Here is a 21,431-nt window from a genome sequence, read left to right as displayed (position 1 = left end):
GACCAGGTGCAGGCCAACTCATCTACGGATCGGCGCTGTATAGGCTAGGCCCCCTTGGATATACTGAGCAAAGGGATGAACGGGTTTGGTAACGTCAACCAATTGAGCACACTGGCAGCACAGCACCAGGAACAGTCGCGGTCCAAGATTGCAGTTAGGGGATGGCAGAATGCAACGCAACAGGACCTGCTAAACTTTGTGGCGCGTAAAACGCGGATCGGAATCCAGGACTCATACGTACAGGGCGGGCAGATCATAGGCTTTGTGAACAAGCAGGACGTTCCCGCGTTGCTGAAGTTCAATGGGATCCGGTTTGCTGGTAACGCGTTGAAGTTTGAAAAGCTGGACGAGGACGGCACGGGGGCCACAACGTCGAACACAATCACGCTGCTGCGTAACTTCCTGATGAAGCGGTACAACGTGCAGACAAAGATGCTTGATCTTGGGGGTCTGTACGCGGACCCAGACCTGACGCAGCACGGTCTCGTTTCCTCGATGTCTACACAGTCGAAGATGTTCATGGCGTTGATGAAGCTGGCAGGCAGCGAGCCTCAGCTAGTTGTGGAGTCTGTAAATCTGTCGAACAATGGGCTGAAGGATGTGAACAGCATAACCTCGCTTGCGCAAACATTTCCGCGGCTGCGGAACTTGTGTCTTGCCAATAACCAGATAGCGCGCTTCCAGTCGCTGGAGGTATGGAAGAACAAGTTCCGCGAACTGCGCGAACTGCTTCTGATGAATAACCCGGTGGCAAACGACCCGATGTATCGTTCGGAAATGCTGAGGATTTTCCCAAAACTTGTGATACTGGACAACAACCTGGTGAGAGATGAGCAAAGGTTAAATGCATTATATTCGCTGCCTATGCGACTACAGCAGTTTTTCTTTGAAAACGACACATTGGGCAGTTCAGCAATCGACTTTGTGACCAACTTCTTGAGACTTTGGGATACGGACAGGAAGCAACTCATGGCCCTTTACACGCCGCAATCTCAATTTTCCGTCAGCGTTGACTCTTCTATTCCAGCTGCCACCGTTCCAGAGGCAGACCAGAGCCCATCGTTTGGGCATTACCTACCTTCTTCCCGCAATATGACGAAGGTGTCAAGCGAGAAGTCGAAGCAGGAGCGCCTTGGAATGGGGCCGGATGCAATTGGGAACATATTCAAAGCTTTACCAGGTACAAAGCACTTCCTCCAAGAACAGCCAGAGAAGTATTCTTTGCAAACATGGACATATAGCCAGGTGGGGGGGTTTGTAATTACTCTCCATGGGTTTTTCGAAGAGGTTTCCAAACCAGAGGTTGAGAATACCAAGTCATACAGTTATAACGCAAGGCATAGACGGTACAACCATGGCCAACAGAATAGCGCCCAGAATAAGCTTTCGAAAAAATCCTTTGATAGAACATGGACGATTGTCCCCACACAGGGTAGTGTCATTATTGCATCAGATCTGCTGACAGTGAGGCCATATGCTGCAGGTGCTTGGATAAGAGTAGATGAGCCAAAAAAAACACCAACTGCGGATGTGAGTCAAGGAGCTCAGCCCGTTGCAGTACCGGCAGCAGGCCCCCAGATACCGGGGCCGCCATTGACAAATACAATGGTACCACAGCCAATGGGCATACCATCTACGTTACAGCTTCCACCAGAGGTCCAAGCAAAATTAAGTCCAATACAGCTACAACTGCTTAACCGCTTGCACCAGGATACAAAACTTAATGCCGAATACACATACATGCTAGCCGAACAAAGTGGCTGGGATTACGATGTTGCTTTGAAGAGCTTTCAGAGCAGTGTCAACAACCTGCCTAGGAATGCTTTTGTGTAACTACAGCCACATTCGAACGACTACATATTTGGCGAAATTCACCCTTTCCTGCTGAATATATAGTAGGATACCCAGTTAATAGTTTAATAAACACATGTAACGTTTTAACGCTCGAAAATGCGATACATAGACCAGTTTCATGGCCGTGCTGGCGCCTTTTTTAAGGTAGGCTGACATAAGTGTCAGTGTCTGGCAATTTTTGTTACACATTAGTGGGGCGCACCGGAGCCGCAGATATGACTCGCACAGGTTCAGTGAAACTGGTATTTTTTAATCAGTTACAGATCCAAGAAAGCTAGTATATTGTTATTATGGCATGAATATGTCTCCTCTTTTCGAGCTGTCGGAAGTAAAGCGACAACGTCAGATACGGATATTTGACACAAACTGACCTTCCTTTAAAATGAGAACACAGGCTGACGATACCACCAACTTGTGCTAAACAAACCGAATCGAAACGCAAAAACATAATTAAAATGAGAGCACCCCCACAGCCGAGAAAGTCGAGACATCGGCTTATGCTTCAGGTGTTACGGAAGTTCCACGATACCGTGGGGCTTCAAAAAGTACGGAGCAGGTGGCACTTACACAAGGTTCATAAAGTTAGTCGAGCTAATGGTCGTGCTTCTACATGCAATAAGAAGGCCGATGGTAACAAGAAGAAGCATGGAGATATCCCCTTGAGTCCAATCAGGTTGGAGGACATCGCAAACCAGCCAAGCGGCATCGAAACTCCGAAGAAGAGAAGGATGCCATTACTTATAGCATCTTTCCCTCGCGGTTGTGCAAAATCGCCGATGTTCAACGTGTTAGAAAAGAACAAGAGATCCAAGCTCCTCCTCAGTCGCAGAAAATATAAGCTAAAGACCTTCAATGGCGGCAATGACGTAGGTATGGCCAACGGGAAGACACCAAGGGTCCATGCAGTAAAGCGCGAGGTGATACAACATGCACACATGAAGGTTAACTATCACCGGAAGGGTGTCGTAAATTCCACCTGCGTCTTAGTAGACTCGCAATCAAAACGACGTCCGGAATACTTGACCTTTGGCCAGGCATATAGCTTGCGTCTAAACGATTACCCATCCCTATCTATTCGTCATCCTGTTAACGTATGACTGTGAATCCTGAAGACTCTCCAAACAAGATACTATTAGCGTGGCCGCCTCGCGTCCGAATAAGAAAACCTAAACTGTAATAATGTATGAATTCAAGCAAATAACTAATAATAGCTCTACAAAACAACGTATAATTCTAGTTTGTAAACAGTCAGAAAGCCTTAGTAATTGACGCCGGGTTCGGGCACCAAGACCCCAATACATGGGTACTTCTTCTCAAAGTGTGCTGCCCACCCATCAAGTGCCTCCAGCTGTTGCTCCGATAAGTCCGAAAGATCGTCGACAGGCTGGTCCCAGTGTTTCACAGCATCCAACTCGAAGGAATTAGTAGCAAGCCCGCGGGACGCATCGTGGCCAGCAAAATTAGAGTATGGCCCACTGGGACCATAGAACTGCCTCCCTGTAGTGCAGTCGTAAACCTTCCCCCTAACTGCTATGAATATCTTCTCGTCGTCGTGGCCGTTAAATTTGTAAAGGGTCCTTGGAAAGAACTTGCCCTCAACGATAGGCTCTTCCACGCTAGACTGTCCTTTAGACACCTCACCATTGGCGTCTTGCGTTAGCCCAGTAGGGTCTTCACTGGTAGCGACACCGCCAAAAAGCATATTTTTAACAAACGACATTGTATTTCAAAGATGAACAAACCTAATGCTTCAGTATCCTGCTTGGGTATAATGTATGCGTTGCTTTAAGAATTAAAGCAAAACTAAGGATTATTTCTGAATCGAAGGGGATTGGTGCTGTGTAGTAAAGGGTATATATTACCTCAATATAAGCTACGCTTAAAAATGGCCTTATCTGGACAAATAGTTGTCACGTGACAAATGGCACTACCTTATACTACATATTAATTATGCTCGTTAGCTTACATGTTACAAGTTTAATGTCTCGTCCTGATAGTTTTCAGCCGATATCTTCAAGATAGTGGCAAGGTATTTAAGGGCGGCGTGTGCCCGTGTCATGTCTCCGCTCTGTATGGCGTCTCTAACAGCTGGAAAAGACCACGAATGAAACTTATCAGAGAGGTAGAGGGAAGGCCCAAAAATAATGTTTTTATAGAATGCACGTCCGGGAAGACCCTGGCGGTGAAACTGACGGGCGGCGATATTGCTCAGTTTTTTGTTTTGTGTCCACCTTTCAATCGAAAGAATAGAGGGCTCAATACCGTTGTTATCGATCATAACGATGCGGTTCCAGGTGGAGCGCCAGACGTTCCAGTCCTCACCCAGCTTTCTCCAAATGCTGAGGCCTTCTTTAACCTGGGTGAAGACCAGATCCTGGCCTTCCGCCATGCGTTCGAGGTCTTCAAGGTGGTGGCTTAGGTCATCAGCATAAGTTAAAATATCGAATGGGATCAAAGGGTCATCGGCGAGTTTGAGGAGCGCTTGGAACACAACTAGCAAAAGATCACCGGTGTTTACCCAGCCATTGTTTTGTAGAACCGTCTTGCTGAGGTACTCAAATGTATCATGCTTTGTAAAAATGGGCAGTTTCCGCTCCACTACGTTCCGAGAAGAGAGCACAGCCACAGGGATTCCATTTGCCATGAATGGAGTCCAGTCACCGTACTGTTCAACATCACGAACTTGCATATCAAAGCCAAACTTTTCGCGCTCCTGGCTAAATAGTGCCTGCACAAGGGCATGCGCTTGGATATCTAACTGCTTTTTCCCATCAGATTCCAGGCCCAGCTGGCTGATGTCTATGACTGAGTAAATTCGGCTCTTATGTTTATCAACTCCACTCCACAGCAACTCCGTAGCATCTGCTGAATTATAAACGGAAGCATCAAATGAAACAAAGTATATGTTGCGCAGTGGCTTCCAGTCGAACTTATATTTGATCTGCTGGAAGAGTTCAACTAGGGAAAGTAGCATCATTTGGCCATAGTTGGGGTATGAGGCACCATATCCTATCGAATCACGAGATGCCATTACAAGAATGGCTTTATCATTTTGCTCCCTCCCATCTATCTTACCAAAAACAGTCCAAGAATGGTGGTCTTCTCGTTCTTTGGGCTCCGACTTCATATTTACCTTGATATCTTTCAAAGTACCTGTATACCATCCATTTCTAAATTTTATAGTCTGCTCCGAGTGCGCTAAGACTTCTTGTATTTGCCGCCCCTGCTTGTAGGACAATGGAATTATGGGAATTTTTGGTATCGCTGCGGTATCCTTACCATTCAACTTCGAAGACGGGTCTTCGGCAGCAGATGGTTTTAATGGGTTACCAGTTCCATACTGAGGTAGACCGACAGGCATTCGTTGAATCACATTCTCGTCAGTGCCATATGGATCAGATACAAAAAGAATACCGACCGCGCCAAACTCCTGTGCTAAAAACACTTGGTCTGCCACAACTTCCCCATAGTGCATTAACAACACTGTCTTATCGTCTAGTAGGTGCGCATCACGCAAACGTTCCAAATCTGCTCGCGTCCCGCGGTGTGCGTAGATAATACTGGCATCTTCGACGCTTCCAACGGGCGACAGTGGACAGAAGTTCTCCTCTGTAAGAGAGAACGAAAACAATGATTTTCCATCCTTGAATATCTCGGTGCTAACAGGCCCCGGGTAGTTGATGTAAGTCTGGTAATCGCGCTGGATAACCTTCAGTCCGTTGTTCGAGAATGACGACTTCACATAGTTCAGCATCGCCATATCGCCCTTCGTGCCAGCCATATGCGGCATCTTGCTCAGGTACTCCAAATCTTCTTCCATCTTTGCAAAGTTAACACACCGACGCGCGTATTCAATCAACTGCTGTTGATCCGAGAACATCCCGTGCATGCCTGTATTGTGGTTATTCGGCAGCAAACCGCTGATCATCACATAATACATCATTGCCGACATCACCAGAATGTACAAGAAACGGCGCAGCAGCAACGGATTTCCAACCTTGCTCAGGTAGTAGTCTGTCTTTTCGGACAGAAACTGCATCAAGTAGCCTAACGGATCTATAATCCGGTTCCGTACTCGATCGAGCACTTTGTACTTGAACTGCTCTCGAAGTTTCTGAAACCGCCCTTGGTAGCTGTCGCCCTCTAAATCACTGAACTCCATTTCAAATTGTGATCCTTGCCCCTCTAACTCACTGTGCGCTTCTCCGTAGGAAGGGGGCTCAGAAGGCAGTAGACCATGTGGCTGCCCACCGCCCTCTTGGGATCGACCAAGTCCTGGTGCTTCTTGCACAGACTCATCATCCCCAGCAACAGCAATATATCCCCTGTTGATTTGCATAGTAATAGGCCTGCAAGCTCTATTACTGTCACTTATCATAAAGTGAGACTAAGAGGCTTAGTATCAAGTTTCAAAGTCTGAAAACTAAGGCCAGCAGCGAGCCAATACTAACAGACCAGAACGGCTGGGAACAATCATGATGGCAGCTATGAACATAGCGTATGTAGCTCACCATATGGAGAACCAACATGAATACTAATTATTCTGGTTAAAGCATGGTGTGTGACTTCTTCTACCCTCAACTAGGTGGCGTGGAATTTCATATATACCACCTTTCGCAGAAGCTGATAGAGCTTGGGCACTCAGTGATCATTATTACACACGCATATGGTGATCGCACTGGGGTGCGATATCTGACGAATGGGCTGAAGGTGTACTACGTGCCCTACCTGGTTCTGTATCGAGAAACGACTTTGCCCACTGTATTTGCTAGCTTTCCAATTATTCGCAACATTCTACTGAGAGAAAAGGTAGAGCTGGTACATTCGCATGTTAGCGTCTCAACTCTGGCACATGAGAGCATTCTGCATGCCAACACACTGGGGATATACACGGTATTTACGGATCATTCGCTGTACGGCTTCGAAAGTATCGGTTCCATTCTGGTGAACAAACTGCTAAAGTTCACGCTCACGTGTGTCGACCAGGTGATATGCGTATCTCACACCTGCAAGGAGAATATGGTGCTGCGAGCAGAGATCGATCCCTCTACGGTGTCCGTGATTCCAAACGCTGTAGTCGGGAAAGATTTCAAGCCGTTAGAAGCAGATCGCCGCGTAGCCACTGGGCGTACTACTATCGTGGTGATTTCCAGATTGTTCCCAAATAAGGGCGCCGGCCTACTAACACATCTGATTCCACGTGTGTGCGAAATGCATAGCTCTGTGGACTTCATCATTGCGGGCGATGGACCTAACTTTGTGCATTTCCAGCAGATGATAGAATCATATCGGCTACAGGATCGTGTGCAGCTGCTAGGCGCGGTGCAGCACGAGAATGTGCGCGAAGTCATGTGCTTGGGTGACATATATTTACATGCTAGTCTCACGGAAGCCTTCGGGACAGTTTTAGTTGAGGCCGCGTCATGTGGACTGCTCATCGTAACAACGAAAGTTGGGGGCATTCCCGAGGTTCTTCCAGAAAACATGACCGTGTATGCATCTGAAACATCGGTTTCCTGTCTCGTTGAGGCCACAAATAAAGCAATCGGAATTTTAAGAGAGAAGAAGGTCGATCGGATGGCCTTTCATGAACAGGTTTCCCAAATGTACGACTGGATGGATGTAGCTAGGCGTACCGTTCAGGTGTATGCAAAATGCCAGAGAAATCCTGCGAATAAGGATTGGAATGTGATGCTGAAGAAGTATTACCATAGAGATAAAGTATGGGCTCGTACTCTCTACACCCTTTGCTGTATCACTGAATATATTTTGTGGTATGTGCTTGAATGGTGGTATCCTCGCAGTGAAATCGACATTGCCCCAAAATGGCCGAAGAAAGTGTAAAAATATCTATCTGAAATCTACCTAGGTATATATGTTGTTAGTCATGCGTTTAATCAATGCCTCCCTTTCAACCAAAGTAGACAAATGGTACTTGACGATCTTATGCTTCGGTTGCCACTCATGTTGCGGACCCGATATAGGGAGGACGTCACAGTTTCTCACCGACATTTGTAGCACGTTTAGCAGTTCGTTGACTTTTGTCCTTATAGGTGGGCTACGCATTTTTTCCATCGTAAGTGACTCTTTTAGCCAGCTGAGAGAATCTGGAGTTTCTACGTGTTCCAGGGACCGAATAACTTTCCTTAGGTCACTAATTTCGGAGATCAAGTCTAATTTCTCCATCTTTAGTTTCTCTTCCAAAAGCTCAGAGTATCCTTTTGTGGAAATCAACGTATACCGATTAGCTCTCTCTTTTTGTATTCTTTCTTCTAATAGTGCGCTTGTCTTTTGTAGCTCATCTGACTTCTTGAGAAGGGATTGATTCTTTTCTTTAAGCTCGTCAAGCTCTCCCCGCAACTTCATTATAGTGTTCTCATGCTCTTTTGTTTTCTCATTTTTAATGTCAAGCACACGGACTTTTAACATCAGTTCCTCTATGGCTGTTTCCTTTTCTTGTAGCATTTCTTCGTATTTTTGAAGTCTGATCATCACCTCAGGTGGGGTATGCTCTTCGGGCGGTAAGTCATCGAGAGATTTTTCTGAGGTAGCATCAGCGGGTGCTTCTACTAGTTCAAGCTCAGCTTCAGCCATAATCTTCTGAAGCTCCTGTAGTTCACTTACGACAGTTTCAGCGGCATCATTCTGTAGAAGCTTGTCAACAATTAAGAACAGCTGAGATAGCACCGGCATGACCTCTAGCGTCTTAAAGGACATCAAGCGCTCATGCAGGTTGTTTTCCTTTATGATTGCAAGCAGAATCTTCTCAATCGTCTGAAAGCAACCATATATATCCTGTATCTCTTGAGTAGATAGTGAACCTTTGAGGATGGCGAGGAGTGCTGGTGTCACATCCACACACAGTCGTAGAAAGGTGCCGTAGACCAGATTAGCAGAAATTTCCAACAACGGGTGGGCATCAAGTAACTTCAGCCATATTTGATAGCGGTCTATATTCAAATTCTGCCCATTCTGGTACCTGGTAATCCACTTGTCGAGCGGAATGGCGTTGATTATATAATCAACACTGTCTTCCTCAATTGACTTCATGGAATACAAGCCGGCAATGGTTTCACACACCGCGGACAAGTATACCAATGTGATTCTGATCTCTATCGTGGGGGTTTCCTCATAAGAAGGGTTATCACCCACTAGCATAGCAAGGTAGTTCAACTGATAAGTATATTCTTTGAGGGGATCTGGCTTCCGCGCTCTGATTTTCTCGTGGAGGAACTCCGCATCTAGCCTCAACCTGCACTTATCGTTTTCTAGAATTACAATTGTGTTTCGTAAATCGTCAACAATCGAATCATCTACAGATGTTGGCTGGTTGCTCTCCAGCAAAAATTCCAGTTCGTCATTCTTCTCTGTCAGCCTCGAAATTACAAGCTCATCATCCTCCACCTTTTGCTGGAGACTGTGGATCTGCTGCAGGAGTTCACGTTCCACCTCTTTGTAAACCTGTTCTAGCTCTGCAGTGACCTCATTTTTGCTGCTGACCTCGTTCAGCTGCTTGTTAAGCTGATCGATCTGCTCTGTCAGCGCCAAGTTTTGCGTCGTCAACGACTCAACAATATGAGAAACATTCCCTTCCGCATCCACTTGTGCTACTAGATCGTCGATCGTAGACTGGGCATCTGACAGCTGGTTTTTCAGCTCCTCAATATTCTTCAGCAGAAGATTGTTATCTTCTGCAAGTTGCACCTTCTCCTCCTGCAAGGTTACTACAAGCTGGTTGGTCGCTTCTAAAGAGCCCTCCAGCTGAAGAAGGGCATCTTTCATCAGCTCGTTCTGTTTCCAGAGGACATCTGCGCCCACATCGTCCCGCGAGGCCTCTTCCAGGTCGATCTTGCGTCGCAGTTCCACTTCTTCGCGATATTGGCCCAATTCACCAACGACAGTCGCGTAGTCTGCCTCCAGCGATGAGAGCCGCTGCGTGAGTTCCTCCTTTTCCTCTTCCAGTGACACCTTCGCAATGGCCAGCACCTCCACATCGCGCACTAGCGTCTCCACCTTCTCCGACTGCGCCTGCTCCTCCAACCGCCGCTTCAGCTCCTTGCACTCCAGATGGAGCCGGTACAACTTCTCCTGCAGCTTTTCCACCACCTTCTGTAGCTTCGTCTCTTCGAGCGGCGGCAGAAGCACCGGCGAGCCGCTGAGCAACGGCGGCGGCACCGACGACCGCGGCGACGCCGACATCCGCAGGGGCGTGCCGTTATCCTGCGACCCTGCGGACGTTCCTGAATCCCTGGACGGCGTAGTGCGGCTCCGCGGCCGCCCTGTTGCCATGCTGGCCACACTGGTGGGCCCGGGGCTTGCTGTGCGGCTACCGCCGTCGACCGAAGGCGTCTTCAGCGGCTTCGGAAGCCTCGACCGCGGTAGCCCATCCGCCACTACCACCACCGTCTCCGCACGCGCAAAAAGTCCGTACAGCCCCCCGCGCTTACTAGGCCGGAAATAGTTCACGCCTTGCACCGAACCATCGTTCTTGCCCAATGCCTCATCTAGCTCAATCCCTACCCACTGCCCCGCAGCAAACTTCGTTTCGCCAAGGTACCGCACAACACCAACAAGCCCGCGCACCTTGACTCTGTCCCCAACCTTAACCATGCCACGAGCCTCGCCACTGTTCTTAAACCTGTTTCTCTGTGGTACGCTTAAGTGATCAATGTAGCTAATAGACGAAAAACTGCTTAAAAGCTCGCGTTTCACCAAAACGCAACATCTAATCAACACTAAGATCTATCGTTAGACAGAGTTGAGGGACAGATTAGCAGCGTGCACTAGATACTGGCAGAATGAGTAACATCCACAGGAGGGCGAACGCACGCGTTGGGTCCAAGAACAGCAATGTGGACAACGGGGTGCTCCAGAAGGAACTGCTGGAAGAGCAGAAGCAGGAGATCTACGAGGCGTTCTCGCTGTTCGACATGAACAACGACGGGTACCTGGACTTCCACGAGTTCAAGGTGGCGCTGCGCGCGCTAGGCTTCGAGATGGACAAGCGCGACATTCTCGAGATCATCGACAAGTACGACACTGACGGGCGGCGGCTGATCTCGTACGACGACTTCTACCTGGTCGTTGGCGAGATGATCCTCCAGCGCGATCCGCTGGATGAGATCAAGCGGGCGTTCAAGCTTTTCGACGACGACCATACAGGCAAGATCAGCATCAAGAACCTCAAGCGCGTAGTCAAAGAGCTCGGCGAGAACCTGACGGACCAGGAGCTGGCCGCCATGATAGACGAGTTTGATCTGGATGGCGACGGAGAGATCAACGAGGAGGAATTTATTGCTATCTGCACGGACAACTAAGCTATTCTGCGGCGCGCTCCGCGCGCATCGGTGGAAAGCAGCGAACACGCGATGCGGCCGGCTGGCCGCCAGGACGACCCGTCCACAGCTGAGGTCCCTGATGGTGGCGGTGGCCTACGGCCCTCTCGCGGTGAGATGCGCCAGTCCCTCGCGCCAGCAGCTCACTATGAGGTTCACGGATGTATATGCTTGAAAATTTTCAGCTGTTTCGCGATGTTCGTTGAAGCCTCTTGCGTATAGGTAGAGAGACATGGTCCATAGAGGCAGCTGAAGTTGAACCACAGGGCACCTAGATGAGTTACAAGTATATAAGCAAGGCTGGTGATCGATTCATAAAGCAGCTTGCGGGCCGCACGCACAAAGATCGCTTGGCAATCAATGCCATGCAGACCAAGATGTACCCAGAATTCATGAAGCCTTCTCTTCCACCGGCGGCCGAGGAGGAGCAGTTCAGTGGCGTGCGCAAGTGGAAGTTCTTACCTGGTGATCGGGTAGTGGTGGTGAAGGAAGGAAAGTTCAGAGGTAATATCAGCAAGGTTTTCTCACACGACAAGAAGACCAACGGCTACATGCTGGACGAGAACGGGCCCACCCGGCAGGTGCCCGTGCCCAAGGAGTACTGGACTGAGGGTCAGAAGACACACATGACTTTGATACCGCAGGCGGTGCGGCAGGAAGACATCAAGCTGGTGGCGGACATCGACGACCCGGACGCGCCTGGCAAGGTGCGCACAGTTGCAGTACACGACATTGTGTTCCGCGGTAGTTACTACGACGAGAACTACAAGAAAATGATGCCGTACCGATGTGTTGCCGGCCAGGAGGACCTCGTGATCCCGTGGCCAGTGCCAGAGCAGACCGCCGATGGGGCGCTTGCGACCGACCCGCAGACCGCCAGGGAGCAGACTTTCTTTGTGGAAACCGCTGTCCGGACTCCAATCCCTAACGCTGCATTGTACACCGTGCGGAACCACAAATCCAAGTACAGACGGGGCACGTTGACAACCAGAGACATTGCTAGACTCGTGGCTCCAAAGATGCCGATGACCGAATCAGAGAAGGCCTACGCCAAGCAGAAAGAAGAGAGGGCCAACATTCCAACTCACAAGTTGACGGATGATGACAAGGAGGCTATAGGTGCGAAACTGTATGAGCACTTTACGAAAAACTTATAGTCGCCTCGCTGGCTCCAGTTCCTCGAGCAACTACATGTACATAGTCATTGCATCCTCAATTCATATATACGTAGGATGCGAGGTGGCCAAGCGCAAACTATAAATATTTCTGTGCTAGACGGCAGGATATCTCGTGACTTGAAAATATCCACGATCGCTTACTATATACTTGCGCATCCCTCGAATATATTTTTGTCTTCTTATTCTTCTTTGCGACATGTCGGAAATTTACTATGTCGAAGAGAAGACCACTTCTGAGCCAGGGGTCGATGAGAACCCGATATTAACTCATTGGCTTCTTAAAGATGATATTCGTGTGTGTAAGCATTGTAGGAGAACTTTTGAGGCATCCAGATTCAGTGAATATGCGGCAAAGCAACACCTGGCACGCTACCACACACAAGTCGATGAAACGATGTCGTTTACACAGTATATCCAGGAATTCTCGCCGACATATGAATGGGGGGTCCATAAATGCAGGTTGCACAATGAAAGATCCTTTAGTATAGAATTCTTCAAATATATTATGGCGCCATCGAAATGGGAGAACGAATTGCTATATTACGATGAGCATGCTGTGATCATCAAGGATAAGTTCCCTAAAGCACAACAGCACGTACTTGTAATCCCCAGAGCCATTAAGACAACATTAAAGCACCCCACCCAGCTCTCTATAACAGATAAGGATAAATACCAGAAGCACATCGACTGGGCGCTCAACTATATATGGCACGATTTCACTTCCAAGTATAAATTGAAGCCAGGAAGTAGTTCTCCGTTTTCATCCCACGAGGAATTTAACAGTTTAGCACATTTCATTGCGAACTTCACCCAGGTAGGCGTGCACAGTGTTCCCTCGATGGAAAATCTTCACATTCACGTCATGACCACGGACTTTTACTCTAAATCAATGAAGCATAAGAAACACTTTAACTCCTTTAACACTGAGTTCTTTGTGAGGTGGGACAGGCTACCGCTTGCCGAGGTTCCCAACACTGATGCCATGGAAAGGCGAATCAGAGAGTCTGAATTGACTTGCACATACTGTAAGCAGGGCTTTTCTAATAGGTTTGCAGCGCTGTCGCGACATCTAGGTGAGGAATTCCATTGCAGATTCGTCCCGGTTAAGTAGCTGAAAGGGGTCTTTACTTGATTTATATGGCCGTTGGCTTTACTAATGGAAATGGGTTCTTAAATAATGTACATTAATACATACCAGCCGGTTAGAGCTTCTGGTACTCCAACTTACCTTCCAACTTCTTAACCTCTGCAACCTTCCTGACAGCCTTCATCAGATCCTCTTGTATAATGTAGTCACGATCATCTCTGATGGCGAAGAACCCTGCTTCGGTGACACAGTTGCGGATATCTGCACCATTGAAGCCGTCGCACATCTTAACCGCCGCTTCGAAGTCAAATTCACCGCTTTTCTTAACCTTAGCAGTGTGGATCTTAAAGATTTCGAGCATACCTGCCTCGTTTGGCAAGCTGATTTCAATCTTTCTGTCTAGTCTACCAGGCCTTAATAAAGCAGGGTCCAAGGTATCAGGTCTGTTGGTAGCCATAATGACCTTGGTCTGACCCAAGTTATCAAAACCATCCATCTGCGTAAGCAATTCCATCAAGGTACGCTGGATCTCACGGTCTGCAGAAGTCCCTTCGCTAAATCTCCGCCCACCAATCGCATCCACTTCGTCCATAAAGATGATACACGGTTCGTGTTCCTTAGCATATGCAAACATCTCTCTAATGATACGCGCAGACTCACCGATATATTTGTCAACGATGCCGGATGCGGGCGAGAAGATAAAGTTTGCCCCAATGGTCGCTGCAACAGCCTTCGCTAGCAAGGTCTTGCCGGTACCAGGTGGGCCATATAGTAGCACACCCTTGGGAGACTGAATACCCACCCGCTGGAAAATCTCTGGGTTCTTTAGCGGAAGCTCGATCACCTCCCTGAGCTCCCGAATCTGTTCCGTCAATCCTCCAATTCCGTCAAACGAGATCTCGCCCTGCTCGAACGTCGTCATGTTGTAGACCAGCGGGTCTGTCTCGCGCGGCAAAATCCGCATGATCGTGAGCGTCGTAATGTCCAGTGTAACGCGAACCCCCTTCTTCAGCTTGGACCGGTCCGCGCTGTTGCGCACCCCCACAATGTACCGCGGGCCACTCGACGCCTTCACAATGTACTTCTCGTCCGAAAGCTCCTTCATCACTTCGCCCACCAACTGCCCAATCGACTGCAGAGCCTTGATGTCTTGCTCTGTCTTCTCGTATTGCCTCTCCAGCTCTCGTATATCCTGCCTCCGCTGCTTTAACTGGTCGTCGTACCGTCTATGCTCCAGCAGCTTCTTCTTGAACTGGGACAACGCCTTGTTCCGTGCCTCCTGCTCGGGTGCTATCGGAGCCGCTGCCTTTGGCGCTTCGGTAGCCGCTCCAGTGCCCGTGTTGTCGCTTGCGCCCTTATTGTCTCCATCCTCGCCATTCATTGCCGCCATGAGCGGATCTTGTTCTTCGGACATGCTGACTGGTATTCAACTGAGCCTAACAATGATAATGATGCTACCACACCTGTCTCTCACACTGTGGCCGCTGTGTTATACTGTCCCGCCTACGGTGGCAAAACACATCTTAAATCGGTAGAATCCCAGAACTTCAAACATCATATGTTACGAAATGACATTCGTATATAATGTTTTGAAAAATTTCTTGAAAGTACCTGAGTTTGATGGGTCTGCGGTAGCATTTGACTTGCGATAGGCGCATAAGTACGGGCACTCGAGGACTCTGGAGCAGCAGCAATCGGGATATCAAAGCAATGAATTTTCAAGCATTTGTGTTCTGCGGAAAAGGGCTGAAGCTGGCGCCGTTCTCGAACACGCGCGGCGACAAGGGGATGCCAAAGCCTCTGCTGCCTGTTGCGAACAGGGCCATGCTTGAGTACGTGCTAGACTGGTGTGACCAGGCGCAGTTCAAAGAAATCAACATTGTGGTGGACGAAGGGGACGAAGAAGTCATGCAGGAGGGCCTTGCAGGGTTCATGCAGTTCCGAGAAGAGTGCTACGACGTACTGAGCAAGAATGTGGGCGGCTTCCACACACACTACCTGCGCAAGCCCGCGCCAATCCAGTTCATTGGCGCAAAGAGCGAGTTCACGGGCGAGATACTGCAGCAGGAACTGCTGGAGAGGATCACGGGCGACTTTGTGCTGCTGCCTTGCGACTTCATCACGAACATCCCGCCGCAGATCTTCCTCGACCAGTACCTGAACCGGGACCACGACAGCTTGGCGATGGCGGTGTACTACCAAAACGCATTCGAGAACATTGACAAGAAGCAGATAAAGAAGTTTTTCACCGTTTACACCGACAACGAGGACTCTATGAAACAGCCGGTGCTGCTGGATATATACTCCAGAGAGGACGTAGAGAAGACCAAATATCTGAAGATGCGGTCGCAGATGCTATGGCGGTACCCCAACTCCACGGTTTCCGTGAAACTTTTGAACTCATACATCTACTTCTGTTCGCACGAGCTGGTACATCTGCTGTCCACAGATGATTCCGCTGTTGCTGCGGATAGCGATGGCAGCGACAGTGAAGATGAGGTCGGGTCGAGGAACCCCAACCAGATCCGGCCTTCATATTTCCGCAATAAGACCAAGATGGTGAAAGATCCTATGAATGGACGTAAATCTTTTGCAAAGTTGTTCCGCGATATTGCACGCCGTTCCTGGCAGCATTCTCGGCCACGGGAGACGGTGAGCATTTTCATCATGCCGGATGTGGGTATATTCATCAGGGCAAACAATCTGAGCGCTTACATGGAGGCCAACAGGTATATCCTAAAGATCAAGTCTGCATCAACCAGCCATACTGTACCTGTTACTGGCAGCTCATCTGCAATTGGCGCAGACTCAGTGATAGGCGCTTCTTGCACCATCTTGGGGAAGACAAATGTGAAACGCTCTGTCGTTGGTGCAAACTGTAAAATAGGAAACCGTTGCCGCATCGTAGGCTCCATTCTTTTGGATGGCGCAGAGATAGATGATGAAGTAACCTTGGAAAATGTCATTGTTGGGAAGTTCGGTAAGGTGGGGAAGAAGACTAAGCTCACAAACTGTTACGTGGAAGGGTACTATTCTGTAGCCCCAAGGACTGTATTGAAGGGGGAGACTCTGGCAAATATTTACATTGAAGGTGAAAACGAATTTGATGACAGCGACATGGATACCAGCTCATCCGAGGAATCCACGGATCAAAGTGAGATGTATAACGAGGAAGAGTACGAGGGGGACGATCTTTTTGAACGTTAGGTAGTCCGAGTATAGCGCATTATGAAATAGTTGAACATTTTGGCAGCATATCATTATACATGGAGATCATTCCTGTAGTCATTGGTGTGTTTGTGACTGGCTCTATGTTTATATTGGCAATAGACACGAGTGATATAAGAGATATATACAGCGAACTATGATGACATGTTTTTGGAGGCATAAATAATTTGGCAGGTTGTTGCTCATGCTACAAGCTTGCCTTCGTCGCTAAATAGCCAATCCCACCGGCCCTTCTTGTGCACAATTGCTAATATTAATACAGCTGGTAGGTGCAATACGCTGACCCAAAACGTCTTGCGCGCATACACGTTGGCCAAAACCATCCCTTTATTGAACTCGGCCTTGTTGTTGTAAACTTTCTTCGAGTAGTTGTACCGCTGCTGCCACCAAAACTTGAATGCCCAGAAGGACATCCAGCCATTGACCAGAGCAGAATCGATCTGGTACGTCCAGTCCGTGATTCCATAATATGAAAGTCCAAAGCAGAGAGGGAACATCAACAGAGAATAACGTAGTGCCACACGTGCATTTAGCTTTGGGTTTTTCCAAGCGGTCATGACATGGCCTGCGTTCTTGTATTCATTTCTAATGTTGTGGCTTAATGTATTGAAATGAGGAAACTGCCAAGCGTATAGTAGACCAGCTAAACACCAACAACCGGGGTGGGTTAGAGGACTTGCAGCTGCCCAGCCCATTAAAGGTGGTATAGCCCCCGTAATGGCCCCAAACCACGTGTTGATGATGTGTTTTCTCTTTAGAGATGTGTAGAACCAACTGTACAGAACGATGTTGGAAGCACCCAAGAGAGCAACGGTTGGGTTAACGCCTGCATATAGGATGGCAGTTCCAATAACTCCTGATACTGCAGAGAACTTGTATGCTTGCATTGGTGTGACCAGTCCGCGGACGACGGGGCGCGCCTGTGTTCTCATCATCTGCCTGTCAAAGTCTGGCTCCCTGCCCATGTTAATGCCATTTGCAGCAGCAGAGCACAGTGTGGTTCCGACTGTGAGCGACAGTAACTCCAAGACAGTCGCAGGATATGGCGACAGGGCGTAAGAGCAGATCGCGCTCAGCATTACCAGCACCGTAAGCCTGGGTTTCGCCAGCTGAATGTACGGACCCATAAGAGCATATGCGGAAAGAACACCGCTTGCAGCGGGCAGTTTTCGTCCCGCAGCGCGATTAGCTTTATCTACCCGCTTCACGTCAAATGGCAGTGCGGGTGTGGGCGTCGTATCGTTGCATCTGAGCGCACTTCTAGCTGCATCTTTGATAACTGTCGATCGCTCATGTAATGATGCAGCTGATGTGTTCGGTGTAAATTCGATGGGAGCAGTATTCAGCGCTGCAGCAGGAGCTATCTTGCTGGAGCTTTTAGACAGATGTCGATAGGCGATCACCACCGATGGCTTTGTTAATGGTACAATGCGCAGACAAGCCCTGAGATTGCCAGAATGTATAAGATATGTGGCACATAAAGCAGGCATATCTTTCAGTTAAGCTAGTACTGTAATACAGCACTACTATCCTATCCAGGTGTCTTTATTCTATGAACGCCCTCACGTAACAGACCTACCATGCCTATGCGCAGAACTCTGACTTTTTTAGCGTCCTGCAATCGGAAGATTCGATCTCTTTAGAATACAGGCAGATTTTAGATGATCGCAGAAAAAACTAAAATACAGATTTAATTGCAGTTAGGTGCTACATAGGTTGCTAGACTATAATCTAAGCCTTGGCCGATTCCTGCTGTTGAATTTCCTCCTTGGTGGCCTCTTCAGGCTCGGGATCGCGCTTGGCCTCTTGTAGCTTTTTGTTCTTGATTTTGTTCTCAATCAAGTTGTCAAAGGCAATGATGGCCCTCATCAGATTGCTAATATATATGACCATCAGCTCGTCGTTGGTCTTCACAGTCAGAGCCTTCTGCAGAGTGTTGGAGGAGGCAAGAACATCGTCCTTCTTTGTGGCAGGGGCTTCTTCATCGGGGGAGCCTAGGTTTGGCAAGAGGTTGAAGACGTCCTGTAGCTTGCCCAGGATAATGTGGTTCGCGGGGAGTTGGCCGCTGTTGACCTTGTCGAGGTAGGCTACGATGTCCCGCAGCTTGCGCTGCAGCCCCTGCAGGGACTTCAGCTGGTTGGTCAGCCTTAGGGACAGGTTACCTGCAGCCTGGTCGCGCACATCGCGCAGCAGGTGCTCCACCCCAATCTCCTCAGCCTCCTCGGCCTCAATTGCCGTGGGCAGATGCACAAAAGTGCGCTCCGTCGAGGAGCCGTCGTCCTTGACTTCTTCTATCGCCATGTACGCGTCCGTGGGCAATCCGACGCCCTGTTGTTTTACGTCCACAATTAGTAACAGCGAGTTCCCCTGTGTGTATTTTTTAAATAGCCCATTGATCTTCAAGTCGGACGACCTCAACTTCGGGCCACTGTGGTACCAGCCAATCATCTTTTCCTTCGCGTTGATCTTCTTGCACATGTCGTTCATGTTTTCTATGTAGTTGTGGTCCAGGAACCACACGTCAGGGTTCTTCTCATCCTCCTCAAATGGCAATGCAAATGAGTTGGTGACCTTGATCGTCGACCCTGAATTGTCGCCCAAGAGCACCCCAACGCACCGCTTGTTGTCTGGGGTATTCATGCGCTTGTAATGATCCAACACTGACAACAGAACCAGGGGCGCAACATTTACTTGCTCATAATTAACCGACATCCTGTAATATTGTACTCAGAATCCTGATAGCAACAACCGACACTGGTGACAGAACTTGCTTGCACGAGGGTATTCCACCTTAGATTACCGTTTGCCACCGTGATTTTAGTAGATCGCTATGTCTAACGTGCATGATGACTTGAATTTTTAATCCAGCTAGAGGAGCAATGATGAGCTTCATCAGCAGCCAACACATTTCCACCAAGAGGATATTCCGTGCTCAGCAAGTGTTTATCGGTATATTATGGCGTATGGACAGATTGTGATAGGTCCACCGGGGTCTGGGAAGTCGACATACTGTAATGGGTGCAGCCAGTTCTTTAATGCCATCGGCAGACACGCTCGGATCGTGAACATGGACCCTGCAAACGACTCGCTGCCCTACCAATGCGATGTAGACATTCGAGACTTTATTACTCTGGAGGAAATCATGAACGAGCAGCACCTGGGGCCCAACGGAGGGCTGGTGTATGCGTTTGAGTCGGTGGAGCACTCACTGTCGCTGTTTGCGCTGCAGATCAAGACGCTGGTCAAGGATGAGAACGCATATCTCGTCTTTGACTGCCCCGGTCAGGTGGAGCTGTTCACGCATCACTCGGCGCTCTCCAAGATATTCCAGCAGCTGGTGCGCGACTTGGACCTACGAGTGTGCGTGGTGAACTTGATGGACAGCATCTACATTACATCGCCGTCGCAGTATGTCTCGGTACTGCTGCTGGCGCTGCGCTCAATGTTGATGATGGACCTGCCCCATATTAACGTTCTCTCTAAGATCGATATGCTGAGCTCGTACGGCGACCTGCCGTTCCGGCTCGACTACTATACCGAGGTGCAAGACTTGGAGTATCTGCAACCGCATATTGAACGCGAACACAAGGGAGCCAAGGCGTTGAGGTACCGCCGACTAACGGAGGCCATAGGAGAGGTGGTTTCGGACTTCAACCTGGTCGCCTTCGAGGTGCTTTGCGTCGATGACAAACAGAGCATGATCAACTTGCAAAGCGCAATCGACAAGGCCAATGGTTATATTTTTGGTGCCTCCGAAGTTGGTGGCGATACTGTGTGGGCGGAGGCAACCCGCCAGGGCACTGCTGCAATTGAATATGACATTCAGGACAGATGGATCGACAACAAGGACTTTTATGACAAGGAGGAAGAGGCTAGGCGCAAGAAGTTACTTGAGGAGCATGAGCTTCTGGAGAAAGAAGTTGATGTCAACCAGGATGATGAATGGGAACGCGCAGTGAAGGAATGGGAGTCCCAGCACTCTGTGAACTTCGTTAAATGAAGCTTCGCACGCATGTATATAGCAGTATTTAAAGGAATAGGACGCTACCTTCGCACACACACATGGAATGGACGTTCAAAAAGTAATGAAGCTATTGAATTGGTACAAACGCCTATCCGCTGCCAATACCACGGGTGTCAGTGCTGTCGGATTCATTTGCTCGGTCGTCCGTGCTTGATGATGTATGTCGCATGTTCAAAAGGGCCACATTAGCGCCTGATTTATCCAACTTAGTGTCAGCACAAGGGAGTACGATTGGCTGATCTTGTAACAAGAGCAGTCTCTTTGAAATGGCGCCAACTCAGCTAGAAATCAAGGTTCGTGCTCTCCAAAGATTGATAAAGGAGGAAAAGTACTATCAGGATGAGCTCAGAGAACAGAGAGAACGTGTAGAACTATTGAAGAGGGACGCATCAGTTGATCCCTATGAACTTAAAAAACAGATTGAGGTTATGCAGGACACAGAGCGGCTTCTACCAAGGTTTTACGAAAAGGTTCAGCAGTTTTACAACGACCTAAAGGATTTCGTCAATGGCTACAATGGCGACGAGGACACTGCTGACGCACATAACGCTCTAAAGCTTGGCAACGACTTGCTCGCCTCAAGAAAGTAGATGCAGATTGTCCCTCTGCTTAAAAGTTAGGTACTTATATTCTTTTCCTGTGCGTATGCGTGTGTGTTCACATGAGAGCTGCGTTGGTGTTTACTGAGCTCATTTATACGAGGATGAATTCCAGGGTTCTCGTAG

General features: G+C 48.6%; 15 protein-coding genes across 15 annotated transcripts; 9 read left to right on the top strand and 6 right to left on the bottom strand.

The window, feature by feature from the left end:
* Positions 1-75: 75 nt before the first annotated feature.
* Positions 76-1,833, top strand: MEX67 (Mex67p; the record flags this gene model as incomplete). Its single annotated transcript, NM_207791.1, has 1 exon — positions 76-1,833. The coding sequence occupies one exon, from the start codon at positions 76-78 to the stop codon at positions 1,831-1,833; it is 1,758 nt and encodes a 585-aa protein (NP_982438.1).
* Positions 1,834-2,309: 476 nt separating this feature from the next.
* Positions 2,310-2,951, top strand: OSW1 (Osw1p; the record flags this gene model as incomplete). Its single annotated transcript, NM_207790.1, has 1 exon — positions 2,310-2,951. One exon carries the CDS (start codon positions 2,310-2,312, stop codon positions 2,949-2,951), a length of 642 nt encoding a protein of 213 aa, NP_982437.1.
* A 161-nt stretch (positions 2,952-3,112) lies between these two features.
* On the bottom strand, positions 3,113-3,574 carry DAP1 (Dap1p; the record flags this gene model as incomplete). Its single annotated transcript, NM_207789.1, has 1 exon — positions 3,113-3,574. One exon carries the CDS (start codon positions 3,572-3,574, stop codon positions 3,113-3,115), a length of 462 nt encoding a protein of 153 aa, NP_982436.1.
* Positions 3,575-3,823: 249 nt separating this feature from the next.
* Positions 3,824-6,232, bottom strand: AGOS_AAL107W (AAL107Wp; the record flags this gene model as incomplete). The annotated part of the gene is made up of 1 exon (NM_207788.1): positions 3,824-6,232. One exon carries the CDS (start codon positions 6,230-6,232, stop codon positions 3,824-3,826), a length of 2,409 nt encoding a protein of 802 aa, NP_982435.1.
* Positions 6,233-6,329: 97 nt separating this feature from the next.
* On the top strand, positions 6,330-7,698 carry SPT14 (phosphatidylinositol N-acetylglucosaminyltransferase SPT14; the record flags this gene model as incomplete). The annotated part of the gene is made up of 2 exons (NM_207787.1): positions 6,330-6,352; positions 6,408-7,698. 2 exons carry the CDS (start codon positions 6,330-6,332, stop codon positions 7,696-7,698), a joined length of 1,314 nt encoding a protein of 437 aa, NP_982434.1.
* Positions 7,699-7,719: 21 nt separating this feature from the next.
* NIP100 (Nip100p) lies at positions 7,720-10,464 on the bottom strand (the record flags this gene model as incomplete). Its single annotated transcript, NM_207786.1, has 1 exon — positions 7,720-10,464. The coding sequence occupies one exon, from the start codon at positions 10,462-10,464 to the stop codon at positions 7,720-7,722; it is 2,745 nt and encodes a 914-aa protein (NP_982433.1).
* Positions 10,465-10,652: 188 nt separating this feature from the next.
* CDC31 (centrin) lies at positions 10,653-11,171 on the top strand (the record flags this gene model as incomplete). The annotated part of the gene is made up of 1 exon (NM_207785.1): positions 10,653-11,171. The coding sequence occupies one exon, from the start codon at positions 10,653-10,655 to the stop codon at positions 11,169-11,171; it is 519 nt and encodes a 172-aa protein (NP_982432.1).
* Positions 11,172-11,464: 293 nt separating this feature from the next.
* On the top strand, positions 11,465-12,346 carry MRPL40 (mitochondrial 54S ribosomal protein uL24m; the record flags this gene model as incomplete). The annotated part of the gene is made up of 1 exon (NM_207784.1): positions 11,465-12,346. One exon carries the CDS (start codon positions 11,465-11,467, stop codon positions 12,344-12,346), a length of 882 nt encoding a protein of 293 aa, NP_982431.1.
* A 217-nt stretch (positions 12,347-12,563) lies between these two features.
* On the top strand, positions 12,564-13,478 carry HNT3 (DNA 5'-adenosine monophosphate hydrolase; the record flags this gene model as incomplete). The annotated part of the gene is made up of 1 exon (NM_207783.1): positions 12,564-13,478. The coding sequence occupies one exon, from the start codon at positions 12,564-12,566 to the stop codon at positions 13,476-13,478; it is 915 nt and encodes a 304-aa protein (NP_982430.1).
* A 91-nt stretch (positions 13,479-13,569) lies between these two features.
* Positions 13,570-14,868, bottom strand: RPT4 (proteasome regulatory particle base subunit RPT4; the record flags this gene model as incomplete). Its single annotated transcript, NM_207782.1, has 1 exon — positions 13,570-14,868. The coding sequence occupies one exon, from the start codon at positions 14,866-14,868 to the stop codon at positions 13,570-13,572; it is 1,299 nt and encodes a 432-aa protein (NP_982429.1).
* A 296-nt stretch (positions 14,869-15,164) lies between these two features.
* GCD1 (translation initiation factor eIF2B subunit gamma) lies at positions 15,165-16,661 on the top strand (the record flags this gene model as incomplete). Its single annotated transcript, NM_207781.1, has 1 exon — positions 15,165-16,661. One exon carries the CDS (start codon positions 15,165-15,167, stop codon positions 16,659-16,661), a length of 1,497 nt encoding a protein of 498 aa, NP_982428.1.
* Positions 16,662-16,864: 203 nt separating this feature from the next.
* On the bottom strand, positions 16,865-18,172 carry COX10 (protoheme IX farnesyltransferase; the record flags this gene model as incomplete). The annotated part of the gene is made up of 1 exon (NM_207780.1): positions 16,865-18,172. The coding sequence occupies one exon, from the start codon at positions 18,170-18,172 to the stop codon at positions 16,865-16,867; it is 1,308 nt and encodes a 435-aa protein (NP_982427.1).
* Positions 18,173-18,413: 241 nt separating this feature from the next.
* Positions 18,414-19,394, bottom strand: RPN8 (proteasome regulatory particle lid subunit RPN8; the record flags this gene model as incomplete). The annotated part of the gene is made up of 1 exon (NM_207779.1): positions 18,414-19,394. One exon carries the CDS (start codon positions 19,392-19,394, stop codon positions 18,414-18,416), a length of 981 nt encoding a protein of 326 aa, NP_982426.1.
* Positions 19,395-19,638: 244 nt separating this feature from the next.
* GPN2 (GTPase GPN2) lies at positions 19,639-20,682 on the top strand (the record flags this gene model as incomplete). Its single annotated transcript, NM_207778.1, has 1 exon — positions 19,639-20,682. The coding sequence occupies one exon, from the start codon at positions 19,639-19,641 to the stop codon at positions 20,680-20,682; it is 1,044 nt and encodes a 347-aa protein (NP_982425.1).
* A 290-nt stretch (positions 20,683-20,972) lies between these two features.
* Positions 20,973-21,296, top strand: RBL2 (Rbl2p; the record flags this gene model as incomplete). Its single annotated transcript, NM_207777.1, has 1 exon — positions 20,973-21,296. The coding sequence occupies one exon, from the start codon at positions 20,973-20,975 to the stop codon at positions 21,294-21,296; it is 324 nt and encodes a 107-aa protein (NP_982424.1).
* Between the last annotated feature and the right edge of the window lie 135 nt (positions 21,297-21,431).

This window comes from Eremothecium gossypii, chromosome I (assembly GCF_000091025.4).
Source record: "Eremothecium gossypii ATCC 10895 chromosome I, complete sequence".
Lineage (NCBI taxonomy): Eukaryota > Fungi > Ascomycota > Saccharomycetes > Saccharomycetales > Saccharomycetaceae > Eremothecium > Eremothecium gossypii.
The sequence above is the reverse complement of the archived record's forward strand: the minus strand, read 5'-3'. Positions and strand labels throughout refer to the sequence as shown.